Source organism: Halichoerus grypus, chromosome 6, assembly GCF_964656455.1.
Source record: "Halichoerus grypus chromosome 6, mHalGry1.hap1.1, whole genome shotgun sequence".
NCBI lineage: Eukaryota > Metazoa > Chordata > Mammalia > Carnivora > Phocidae > Halichoerus > Halichoerus grypus.
This window is the reverse complement of record NC_135717.1, coordinates 154,930,469-154,942,671: the sequence shown is the minus strand read 5'-3', so window position 1 is coordinate 154,942,671 and position 12,203 is coordinate 154,930,469. Positions and strand designations below refer to the sequence as shown.

General features: G+C 35.8%; 1 protein-coding gene across 1 annotated transcript in view; it reads right to left on the bottom strand.

Annotated features, from left to right (window-relative positions):
- Positions 1 to 12,203, bottom strand: part of CFAP54 (cilia and flagella associated protein 54) — a 291,059-nt gene that overhangs the window by 232,308 nt on the left and 46,548 nt on the right. Inside the window, exons 15-17 of the mRNA XM_078076438.1 lie at positions 9,685 to 9,761; positions 2,662 to 2,790; positions 2,167 to 2,293 (exon numbers count right to left, since the gene is read on the bottom strand). Coding sequence (XP_077932564.1) covers positions 2,167 to 2,293; positions 2,662 to 2,790; positions 9,685 to 9,761 — 333 coding nt within the window. The remainder of the gene's footprint in view (positions 1 to 2,166; positions 2,294 to 2,661; positions 2,791 to 9,684; positions 9,762 to 12,203) is intronic.

The window sequence follows — 12,203 nt, the reverse complement described above, 5'->3', positions numbered from 1 at the left end:
AGGGATCTCATGTACATCATGGTGATTACAGTTAATAATACTGTAGTATACACTTGAAAGTTGCTAAGTGAGTAAATCTTTTTTTTTTTTTTTAAAGATTTTATTTATTTATCTGACAGAGAGAGACACAGCGCGAGAGAGAACACAAGCAGGGGGAATGGGAGAGGGAGAAGCAGGCCCTCCACTGAGCAGGGAGCCCGATGCGGGGCTCGATCCCAGGACCCTGGGATCATGACCTGAGCCGAAGGCAGACGCTTAACGACTGAGCCACCCAGGCGCCCCTAAGTGAGTAAATCTTAAGTGCTCTTACCACAAAAAAGAAGTGGCAATTATGTGACATGATAGAAGTGTTAGCTAACGTTATGATGGTAATTAATTTTGCAATATATTAGTGTATAAAATCAACACATTTGTACACCTTATGTTTACATAATGTTATCTGTCAATTATGTCTCAATAACCTGGGGAAAAAAGTTTGCACTCAAAAATTAATTAATTACCTAGCATTTGATTAAATCTATTTAGTTGTATATATGATGTGACATCTGAATGCTTTTTTTTTTTTTTTAGGTTTTTATTTAAATTCCAGTTAGTTAACATACAGTGTATTATTAGTTTCAGGTGTACAATTTAGTGATTCAACACTTACATACAACACCAGGTGCTCATCACAACACGTGTACTCCTTCATCCCGATCACCTATTTAACCCATTCCTATCCACCTCCCCTCTAGTAACTACCTGTTTGTTCTCTACAGTTAAGAGCCTGTTTCTTGGTTTGCTGCTCTCTTTTTTTCCCCTATGATGGTTTGTTTTGTTTCTTAAATTCCACATATGAATGAAATCATATGGTATTTGTCTTTCTCTGACTGACTTACTTAGCTTAGTATAATACTCTATCTCTAGCTCCATCCATGTCATTGCAAATGGCAAGATTTCATTCTTTTTTATGGCTGAGTAATATTCCATTATATACATATACCACATCTTCTTTATCCATTCATCAGTTGATGGACATTTGGGCCCTTTCCATAATTTGGCTACTTTTGTTAATGCTGCTATAAACATCAGGGTGCATGTATCCCTTCAAATTAGAATGCTTTAGACAGAAATCAGAGGTCATATTAGGCTGGAACACTTAGTACTATTCTATAATTAGTCAGTAATTTATAATGGAGTAGTTGTTAAATGAATACTGGCTATATAATCCTGCCAAGAGTAACTTGGCTTTATTAAAATTTAACCTTAATTTTTATACATAATGAAGTTAAATCTTATTTTGAAACGAGTAAATGTATTATCTGTATGCACACTAGTATTACTATTGACATCTTTTTAAAAAATGTTTTGAAGTCTTTATCTAATAATGAGGCCAAAAAAACTTAGATCCAAGTCATGTGTGCTCTGACATTATGTCAGAGCTGTCTTTCTAAGTTTTTCAATAGCTTCAAGGATAAATATAAACCCCTTCGCTATTCAAGATTTAACTGTGATCTACATCGCTAGGCTTATCTGTGTCATACTCTCATGTGTGCTCTTTATTCTAGCCATAAGAGAATTCCAGCAGTTCCTAAACTGCACCATGCAACTGTTGCTTTCCAGTTTGCTAAAGGCTAGTTTCTCTATCCAAATGACTGTTTCCTTTTCATTCTTCATAAAGATATTTTCTAGCCTTCTGGTCAACTATCACGTCTCCCAGGAAGCCATCCCTAACTCTTGTTTATTATAGATACTCCTCTTCTGTGTGCCTACAACAGAAACTGAGCCCACTTCTGTTACATTTATTAATCTCAACTGTTACAATTGGCTTACTTACTAGAAGCTCAAAATTAGAGGTTGTATCTTATTTCCACCAAACATAATATGGCTCCTAGATCTTAATAGGCACTCAATAATTATATTTGCTTGATTGAATTAACAAAATATCAATAACTGACTATAACTCAAACAAAATTAATTTAATTTTTTAGAAGTATACTAATTGATTTGCTATGCAGGGTATAAAGCAATAATGAAAGGTATCTATTGATATTAAGCAGGGAAAAGAAAAGAATGAAATTTATCTGGAAAACACTCCAACAAGAACATAATTTACAAATTATTTACTAGTCTTGAACTTATCTTAAAAATGATGCAGAACAAATTATTTGCTTTGATCACTACTACCTTGCAATTGGTCAAGAAGCACAACAGCTATCCGGTGCTGGGCTTGAATTAGTTCAAGATGCAAATCCATCATGAAAGAATTTGGTGTGACTGGTTTGCAAATGTCTCCATCTATATCCTGGGTGTACTTTGGTAGGATTGAAGCAAAAATAAAAAAGAAATACAGTTATCAAGACATACTAAAAATAGCTCTATCCTATTACCACTCAAGTTAGCATTTTACTCTACGCCATTAAATTCTGCTCATTTCTCAACTCTTTGCAATCTGGTTCACATGCTAATAAACCTGCTTTTCAAGTTCACCAGTGGCCTCTTCAGTAACAAATTTAAAGACTCCTCACTCCCCTTGATTTCTTCTGGGAAGAAGGGAGTAGATTTCTGGCCTATGAGAATGAGGCCACCACAAATCACGCTTTACTCACCTACTTGCAAAGCCAGTCCTCTTCCTAGCTAAGTAACAAACACTTCAATTTCATGTAAGAGTTTCCCATTTACCTTGGCATAGCAATGGTCAATCACTGATGATCCATTTGGCAAAGTAGTTAACATGCAATTCAAGTTTATTCCATCAATTGCTTTGTCAAGAAGTTCATAAGCCAAAAATAACTGTTCCACGGGTTTCTTCTAAAGTAATTTTATAAACAAAACAGAAAAATAACATGTAAGGAAAAATCACATACAACGTTTTCAAACTTCTTTCAATAATAATTCAAACCAAGTAATAAATTTAAATAACCTATCCAATATCTACAATGTTATATTTTTTACTAAGTGTATCTGTCTTTGATTAAATGTGGAGTACTACTGATAAAAGTGAAATAATAAATACAATTCATCATTTTTCCAAATATAAATTAAGCTTTTCATAAACATGTATATATCTTCTTTTTATGGTTTTCAAAATTCTGACTGTACCAAATGTATAGGTAAATTTTTAAAATACAACCCTCATAATTTGTCATTTTCACACACTGCATTTTGAAAGTTAATTTTTTTTTTTAAATCTCAGAGCTGGAAATTTAGATGTAGAGGCCATCAAATCCAACGGCGTATATCATGATTTTCAAAAACTAAATACCTTTACATTCTAATTATTCTCATAGAGAGACAAATACAGAGAATAATATAACGAGCATCCAGCTTTGTTCAAACTTTCAAATTTCGTGTATTTCTCCAGAAAATTTTTAGGAAATAAAGCAAACACATACATGCAGATAACTGAAATCCTCTATAGAACTGTCCACATGACAATCCTTTTCTCTGCTCCTAAAGGAAGCCACTGTGCTTTGGTTTTTACCATTCTTTGGCGTGTTTTTAAACTTTTACCACATGTGTATGTATCTATTAACAATATGCAATATTGCTTGCCTACTTTTTAATTCTGTCAGAAAATTTTGCAGTTCACTTTATAGGCTCAAACATATGTTGTTGCAATTTTTTCATGCTGGTGTATGTAACTCAATGTGTCAGAGTTTGGTTAGGAACACAGAACAACTGGAGATACTCTCAAGCAGAAAGGGATTGGATACACAGAATTAGAGGTGTCTATCACTGTTGGAAGGCCTGGGGGAACAAAGGCCAAGGAAGCTGCCAGTGACAATTTGGCTGCGTGCACGAGCCTCTGTGAATCTAAGAATCAAGGAGCAGCTGACAACAGCTGCGAGTGTCTGTCACACCATGTGCGCCAAGTGAATTGAAGAGCTTGCTCAGCACCTCTGGTAAACAAACTTCTTCCATCTGCCACTGCCAAGTAAGAACTCTGTCTTCCCTTCATTATACATTCCTGCAAATGCTCCTCATTGGAGGACTAACCTAGAAGCACGTAGAAATGAGATGCTGGGAAATGCAGTTCCAGCTTTTCCCCTGTGACACAAAGGTGACTAAAGAAGGGAAGGGCAAGGATGCCAAGCTGACTCTAGTTCAAGCCCACACTGATTCATTCATCCTCACGGCCACAGTGAAATAGTGCGATGCTGAAGAACATGTCACAATATATTTATCCACTCTTCTACCGATGGGCATTTAGATTGCTATTACTAAAAATGTGTAATGCATTGTACTAGTCTGTGGATCGAGACAAGGCTGGTATTTGCTTTACAGTCCTTATGCCTTTTTTATCTGCTTTCTTTCTCAGCTGACTATCTAAGATCTCTAGGACATGTTGAACAGAAGAATGACAGATATCCTATGTCATTACCTCAGTATAAAGGGATTGCTTTTAATCTTTTACTATAGGTATAACATTCATTACAGGTCTTTGAATGATACCCTTTATGGGAAAAAAAGTTCTCCTCTATTCCTGACTTAAGAGTTATTTTTTAAAGATGGCTGTTGAATTTTGTCAAATGTTGTTGTTGCATCTTTTTTATCTAGTGAGGTAGTCGTATTTCTTCCTTTCGTCTGCTAATGCGGTGTATTGCATTATATTTTCTAATGTTAAATCATCCTTGCTTTCCTGGAATATAAACAATTTGATTACACACATCCATTCAAAGATATATAGATATATATCTCCATTCAAGAATCACAGGCCCAGGGAGGTTCTCATGCAACTCAAGTAATGTAAATTCAAAAAACAGACCTACTCACGTGAAAGCAGGTCCAGGATTATAAATCATTAGGAAGAAAGACTCTCTCCCACCCACCCACCTCCAGTACCCATGTGGAGATACCTCCCCATACAAACAGGCAGATTGGTTTTCTTCTGGTCTCCCTTCTCTAGAATGTGGTCTTTTGGAGGTCATAATTTTAATGTGTAAGTCTCAGTTCCAAACCCCCATCTTTCACGTGCCCACACTTCATATCTTGTCACTGAATGGCTGTTAATCTGAGCTTTTTTATAACTGAGCCCATCAACCAACTGCAGCATCTACTCATAAAATGACCATTCTAGTTTTCAGTTCCCCTTTCTTGGCCCCTGGAATTTATCTTACTTTCTTGTGAGCGCCACAATGTGCTTGAGGATATTTGTTCAATTCTGCCCAAAATTTCTAGGTGCTTTGTAGAACAGGGTTTTCAGCTCACCCAGTTTGCCCTTTTCCCAGAAACAGAAGTCTCTAAGGATGCCTTTTTAACACCAAAAAATTTCAAAGACCCTCCTCCACACACACCTACATTCTCTCATCAACATCATCACCATCACTATCACTTTTGTTATTTTTGTCATTAATATAGCTAACATTTAATTAAACTATGTTCCAGATACTGGACTAAATGCTTTACATGGACTAATTTTTTAATTGCCATTATCCTATGAGGTAGATACCTACTAATTATTGTAATTTTATAATACATTTATTGAAAGAACTAGCTGCTATGTATTCAGTAAAACTTTTACATAAGCTTTGAATGTGATTACAATAAACACCTCATTTTTTTTTAAATAGTTGCATGTATATATGCAAGATATATAATTTATCCCACCTACAATCTCTGATAGGTGAGCATACAGATTTTGGATTCTCCTTACAATAAATTCTCACTTCTTCTCTCCACTTCACTCCCCTCCAGATGGGTCTGAGACCCTAAGTTAAGATTCAGTGCTCTACATAAAACATAAGAGAAAACCGAGTAGCTGCCATGTGCCAGGTACTGGTTTCTGCAACATTACCAATACCTCATTTAAACTATGTAACTTAAATAATACCAGTAGAATTGGTTCTATTGTTATAATTTTACAGATGAGGACACTTACATTCAAACAGATGAAATAATTTGCTCAAGATCACACTGTCAATTTAAGAGTCAAGATTCAACTCTGGAAAAGGGGAACCCTCCTACACTGTTGGTGGGAATGCAAGCTGGTGCAGCCACTCTGGAAAACAGTATGGAGGTTCCTCAAAAAGTTGAAAATAGAGCTACCCTACAACCCAGCAATTGCACTACTGGGTATTTACCCCAAAGATACAAATGGAGTGATCTGAAGGGGTACGTGCACCCCCATGTTTATAGCAGCAATGTCCACAATAGCCAAACTATGGAAAGAGCCAAGATGTCCATTAACAGATGAATGGATAAAGAAGATGTGGTATGTATATATACAATGGAATATTATGTAGCCATCAAAAAAAAAAAACAACGTGGATGGAACTAGAGGGTATTATGCTAAGCGAAATAAGTCAATCAGAGAAAGACATGTATCATATGATCTCACTGATACGAGGAATTCTTAATCTCAGGAAACAAACTGAGGGTTGCTGGAGTGGTGGGGGTGGGAGGGATGGGGTGGCTGGGTGATAGACACTGGGGAGGGTATGTGCTATTGTGAGCACTGTGAATTGTGTAAGACTGATGAATCACAGACCTGCACCTCTGAAACAAATAATATATTATATGTTAAAAAAAAAAAAAGAAGAAGATAGTAGGAAGGGAAAAATGAAGGGGAGAAAATCAGAGGGGGAGATGAACCATGAGAGACTATGGACTCTGAAAAACAAACTGAGGGTTCTAGAGGGGAAGGGGGTGGGGAGATGGGTTAGCCCAGTTATGGGTATTAAAGAGGGCATGTGTTGAATGGAGCACTGTGTGTTATACGCAAACAATGAATCATGGAACACTACATCAAAAACTAATGATGTATGGTGATTAACATAACATAATAAAATTAAATTAAAAAAAAAAAAGATTCAACTCTGGGTCTTCCAACACCATCTGGTGAATCCTTAGGTCACACCAACGAACCACCTGTACTACATCTACCATATGCCACAGTACTGCTGGGCACGTTGTCTATCGCACAATTTTAGGGGGTGCCATTCATGCTGTTATCATCATAGACTTGTATATTTATGTCGGCAATTTCCCAGCATGTGGTAATAAATCATATCAAGGAAAGGGCACATTTTTCTAATTTAAATAAGAGTATCAATAGTTCATAAACGGTCTTCAGCTTCATTTGGGAAAACTGCCACCTTCTATGAAACTCATTTTATTTAGTGGCTTTAATTGCCAGAAATTTTCCACCTGAAGCTAAAATCTAGCACTTTGTAACTTCTATTACTATTCTTATTCCTGCCCTATGAAGCCTCAGAGAATAAGTGCTGGCCCACTAAGCCAGTGATTCTGAAATTCTAGTTTCCTTAAGAATCTATCTGGGGAGGGTGCCTGGGTGGCTCAGTCGGTTAAGCGTCTGCCTTCGGCTCAGATCACGATCCTGGGGTCTTGGGATCAAGCCCCACTCAGGGAACCTGCTTCTCCCTCTCCCTCTGCCGCTCCCTCTGCTTGTTCTCACTCTCTCTCAAATAAATAAATAAATAATCTTAAAAAAAAAAAAAAGAATCTACCTGGGGGAATTTTAAGAGGAAAATATCTGTAATTATAAACTTTTAACACCCCACAACTGAAATTATGATTCCATATGCCTTAAGTGAGAAATAGGAAGCTGTATATTTAGCAAGCACTATAAGTGATCCCTGGAAAAACCATTGGCAGACAGCTATTATGCCTCCTCAATCTCTTGTGAATTTCAAACATACTGTTCCCAATTTAAGATTTCTCAACTCTAGCTCTCTCAAGACACAATGCTACATAAAGAACTCAAAATTGCATTCCCTAAAACCTATCATTAGAAGAAAGTAAATTCAGAATGATCCCCCAGTCCTCCAGTATATTCATGATATTTGATTGGTACCCAGTTACAGGACTTGCATATTTTATGTATTAGAAAAGTATCTTTTATACAAGTATCGTGAAGACATTTTTTTTTTTTAAATCAAACATAGCATAGTGACTCAATACCTGGACGTTGAAGGCAATACACCTAAGTTCAAATCTACTTACTATGCAAATCTTGAGCAAGTTAGATGTGTAGCAAAAATCATCACTATGACTACCACAAATCAACTGGAGTGAATCTCACAAACACAATACTGAGATAAAAAGCAAGCTGCAGTCACACTATGACTATATATATATATAAATTTAAAAGCAATACTCTCTATTTTCTGGGAAAAACACACATATGTAATAAAAGTATGCCTGGAATTTATAGTCATTATATTTAGAATACCAGTTACTGCTAGGCAGGAAGAAAGGTGATATGATCAAAGGAGTTAGTAGAGGAGTTTCAACTGTACTAATAATGTATTGTTTCTTAAGGGGAAATGGGTCTGCCTTATAATATTCTTTATAATTTTATGACATATATTTTAAATTGATTTTTCAGAGAAAATATAGCAATTATGAGTATTAACATTTAGCAACAGGAAAAGTGCTGATGAAATAATGTTAGGAAAAAAACATCAGAATGCTACTATGCTAAAAAATATAAAAAACACTAGAAGAGAATATAAAAAAAATAATATTTCAGTCTATATAGTGAAATTGCAGATTTTTCCCTTTTTATACCTCAAAATATCTTCTAATGTTAATACAACTTTTATAATTTAAAATTACAATTTTTGAATTAATCAGACAAACAAAAATATAGATCACTGGCTTCCTCTCTAGAAAAGTATTTTTCAACAGTAGTCCATGAACACTAGTGTCCTAAGTAGTTATTCCATAGGGCGTAAAATGGGTTTTATTTTCATGTAATCTTCTTGGAAAACCACAATGCTCATAAGCAAATGAAGGCCTCTGAGAAGTCTTATAGTAAAGAACCTGTTGTGTTTAATCCAAAGTCACCCAAAGTTACTTGACTCTGGCATCCTTTTCTGAAGCATAGTATTAGCATCACATAGGACAGACTTGACAAAATGCTATTCTAGTTCTTGTCTATAAATAAAAGAGTGTTTATAACATATATGACATGGTTCCCTAGACTCCCATTCAGATCTATAGAACAACACAATCTTTAATGGACAGAAATAATTCAAATATTGTAAGAAAAACATAATCAAGAAGAGGAATAGCTATTTATCTCCCTCACCCCCTTTCTTCTCTTAAGGTAACAATCACTAAGAACTTGTCCAGTGCCAGGGACTGTTCTAAGTATCTTTTCAACAGGTAAAACTCATTGAATCTGCCAGAGGAATATGCTGAGCAGGACCTCTCTGCTCCATGAGTCTATGAATCACAACACATTCAAAATACCAGTGGTAATGTAACTACAAATCCTTTTAAGATAATTTACCAGGTTATTTTTAAACCTGATTGGGGGGGCACCTGGGTGGCTCAGTCGTTAAGCGTCTGCCTTCGGCTCAGGTCATGATCCCAGAATCCTGGGATCGAGCCCCGCATCGGGCTCCCTGCTCGGCTGGAAGCCTGCTTCTCCCTCTCCCACTCCCCCTGCTTGTGTTCCCTCTCTTGCTATGTCTCTCTCTCTGTGTCAAATAAATAAAATCTTTTAAAAAAATAAAAATAAAAAATAAACCTGATTGGGATTTTTTTTCTACAGTAAAAGCAAAAGGTAGAAAATGTCCCCTGTAGTTTTCAATGTATGTAGACACTATAAATTCTCAAATATTAAATATTCAAAATTATTTCTATAATTAACCATTACAGATTTACAAATTTAATATTATCTGAAAATCTAAATTCATGTTTTTAATTGTATTTTCTAAAATATTTTTGCAATACCTTTAGTATTGGAAGAATTTCTACGTTCCCTCTCGAAATACCAAAGAATTCACCAGTTCCTTTTCTTAAAGGTATCTCTGTGGGGGGGAGAGGGGGGAGGAAAAGAAGGAAGGAAGTAACAGAAGAGGAAGGAAGGGAAGAGGAGGAGGAAGAGGAGGAAGTAAAAGGGGTAAAAGTAGGAAGAAGAGGAGTGAGAAGGAGAGAAAAAACAAAGGGAAAGAAGGAAGGACCAGAGGAAAGAAGAGGAGGAAGGAAAAAAAAGTAAACATAGCAGTGAATCATAATCCTAAAAAATGTTATGCCAAATTGGTTATCTTTTTGATTACTCATGATTTTAGAAATGATTCAACACTTAGAAGTTGACTAAATACAAAATTATTTCTTCCATATAATTACATTTTGTCTTTATATAAGTTAATTTAAAAGCATCTTGCAGTACAACAAACAAAATTAAAAATCTTGATTATTAACAAGGTAATATAATGGTAAAGAGACTGGTCTTTCTATATAGTCTATAAAGCATTCACAAAACAGTGTAAAAGCCTTATGAATTTGCACAAATATCAGACAAGGCTGGTTTGAGTGAAACAAAAATAAATCATAAATATATGGCAATTCTCGTTTCCTATTTTAAAAGGTACTCAATAATTTAAACTAAATAATCCATTACTTAATCAACAGTCCAATAAACATTTTGAATCAGATTGTCATAATTAATATACAAGAATGACTTGTACTTTGTGTTTTATGTGCCACTAAGATTATGATAATAATAATGTTGGAAAAGTTATAAGAACTTATATACCTTATATATCTAAATGGGGACAACCCCTCACTATATAAACATAGATTTTCTATTTATAAATGGATCATGCTCCAATATCAATTAGTTCTTTAGAAATGAAACACTTTAGCAAAGAATCAACAAATTGCATTTAATTTATAATTAAACAGAGTATAAAATACAACAAAACAATAGTCTCCCAAAAGTAATAATAAACAAAATAAAATTGAATAAGAAATAGACTTTAAAAAAAAAAGTAATCATTGGGCCTTTTGTTTTCAATAACAGGTAACCTGGAAAAATTCTCCTGACTAGAGACCACTAGAAAAGCTAAGGGGCACCTGGGTGTCTCAGTCGTTAAGCGTCTGCCTTCGGCTCAGGTCGTGATCCCAGGGTCCTGGGATCGAGTCCCACATCGGGCTCCCTGCTCTGCAGGGAGCCTGCTTCTCTCTCTCCCATTCCCTCTGCTTGTGTTCCCTCTCTCACTGTGTCTCTCTCTGTCAAATAAATAAAATCTTTAAAAAAAAAAAAAAAGCTGAAAAAATTTTATTTCTTCATCTGTAAGCAAAGAAGGTCATGAAAATATAAATATAGAGCTAGGATCTTGAGAAAAGAGTATCACCTGGATCTTGGGAAGAGAGCCCAGGGAATAAAGAATGGCATTAGAGCTACCTCCCCAACTGAGGACTTTTGTCAATTCTGAAATGGAAAGCTGAGAAGCTGAGTAATGCTTCTGACAGCCCTGAGAACTAAAGCAACAGAGATTAGGATCCAGGGCCACTAAGAGTAAGAAGCCAGAAGAGGCTGCATCCCAGGACTTAGGGTAAATGGAAAGTAAGTCAACAGGAGAGCATCTCAGCTTCCAATTATCTTAATCTCTCAAAGTGGACTAATGGGATCCTAGAGTAATAATGTCTTCATGCATCTAGTAAAAGCAAGCATAATCTTCTCTGGAAGAACATTAACCTCATCTAAGGCTTCAAGTTATTTCTATAATATATTTGGCAAATATAATGTCTACCACACAATCAAAAATAGCCAGAGTAACCAAATAGCTGATGAAGTAGTTCTTCACTTAAGAATTCAATATAGTAAGTGCAGGAGGAATGATAGAAGTTTGAAGCCCTTTCCAGCTTCTCACTCCCACTCCTCCAGTAGCCTTCAATCAATGACAGATAAAAGTTGTATAAATATCTCAACCTCCCAGCTCTCTGGGGCAGGTTCTATACAGTCTCCTAGAGGTCTCTCATGGGAAAAAGTCCTAAACCTACAAAAGTAGCCTTCTCCTTAACTTACTGCACTTTGTATTGCCTTCTTTTCATTTTCTGTCTCACTTCTCCACACCACCACCCTGCTTCCCTAGATAACTACTTCACTCAACAACTTGTCTCAGAATCTACATCTGGGGAAAATAACCTAGGAAAAAGGTCAGGCTGACAATAGCTGAACTCACTGGTAAGTCTTTACAACACAACATGTGGGATAACTAGGCATTATATGCTTCCTGATTCAACACAACAGGGAGTAAACAGTACCACCTATGAAGTATTCTTGCCAAGTGTATAAGATATTGGCAGGAATTGTTTTTGATAAGATATCACTTGCATCTAAACAAGCCTCTAGATCCAACTACCAGGTAGAGAAACAAGTTAATACCACAAAGACACAAACAGCCAAATCTAGAATGTGGGGAATCCTACAAGATGACAAATCAATGTCTTTAAAAAAATAAATG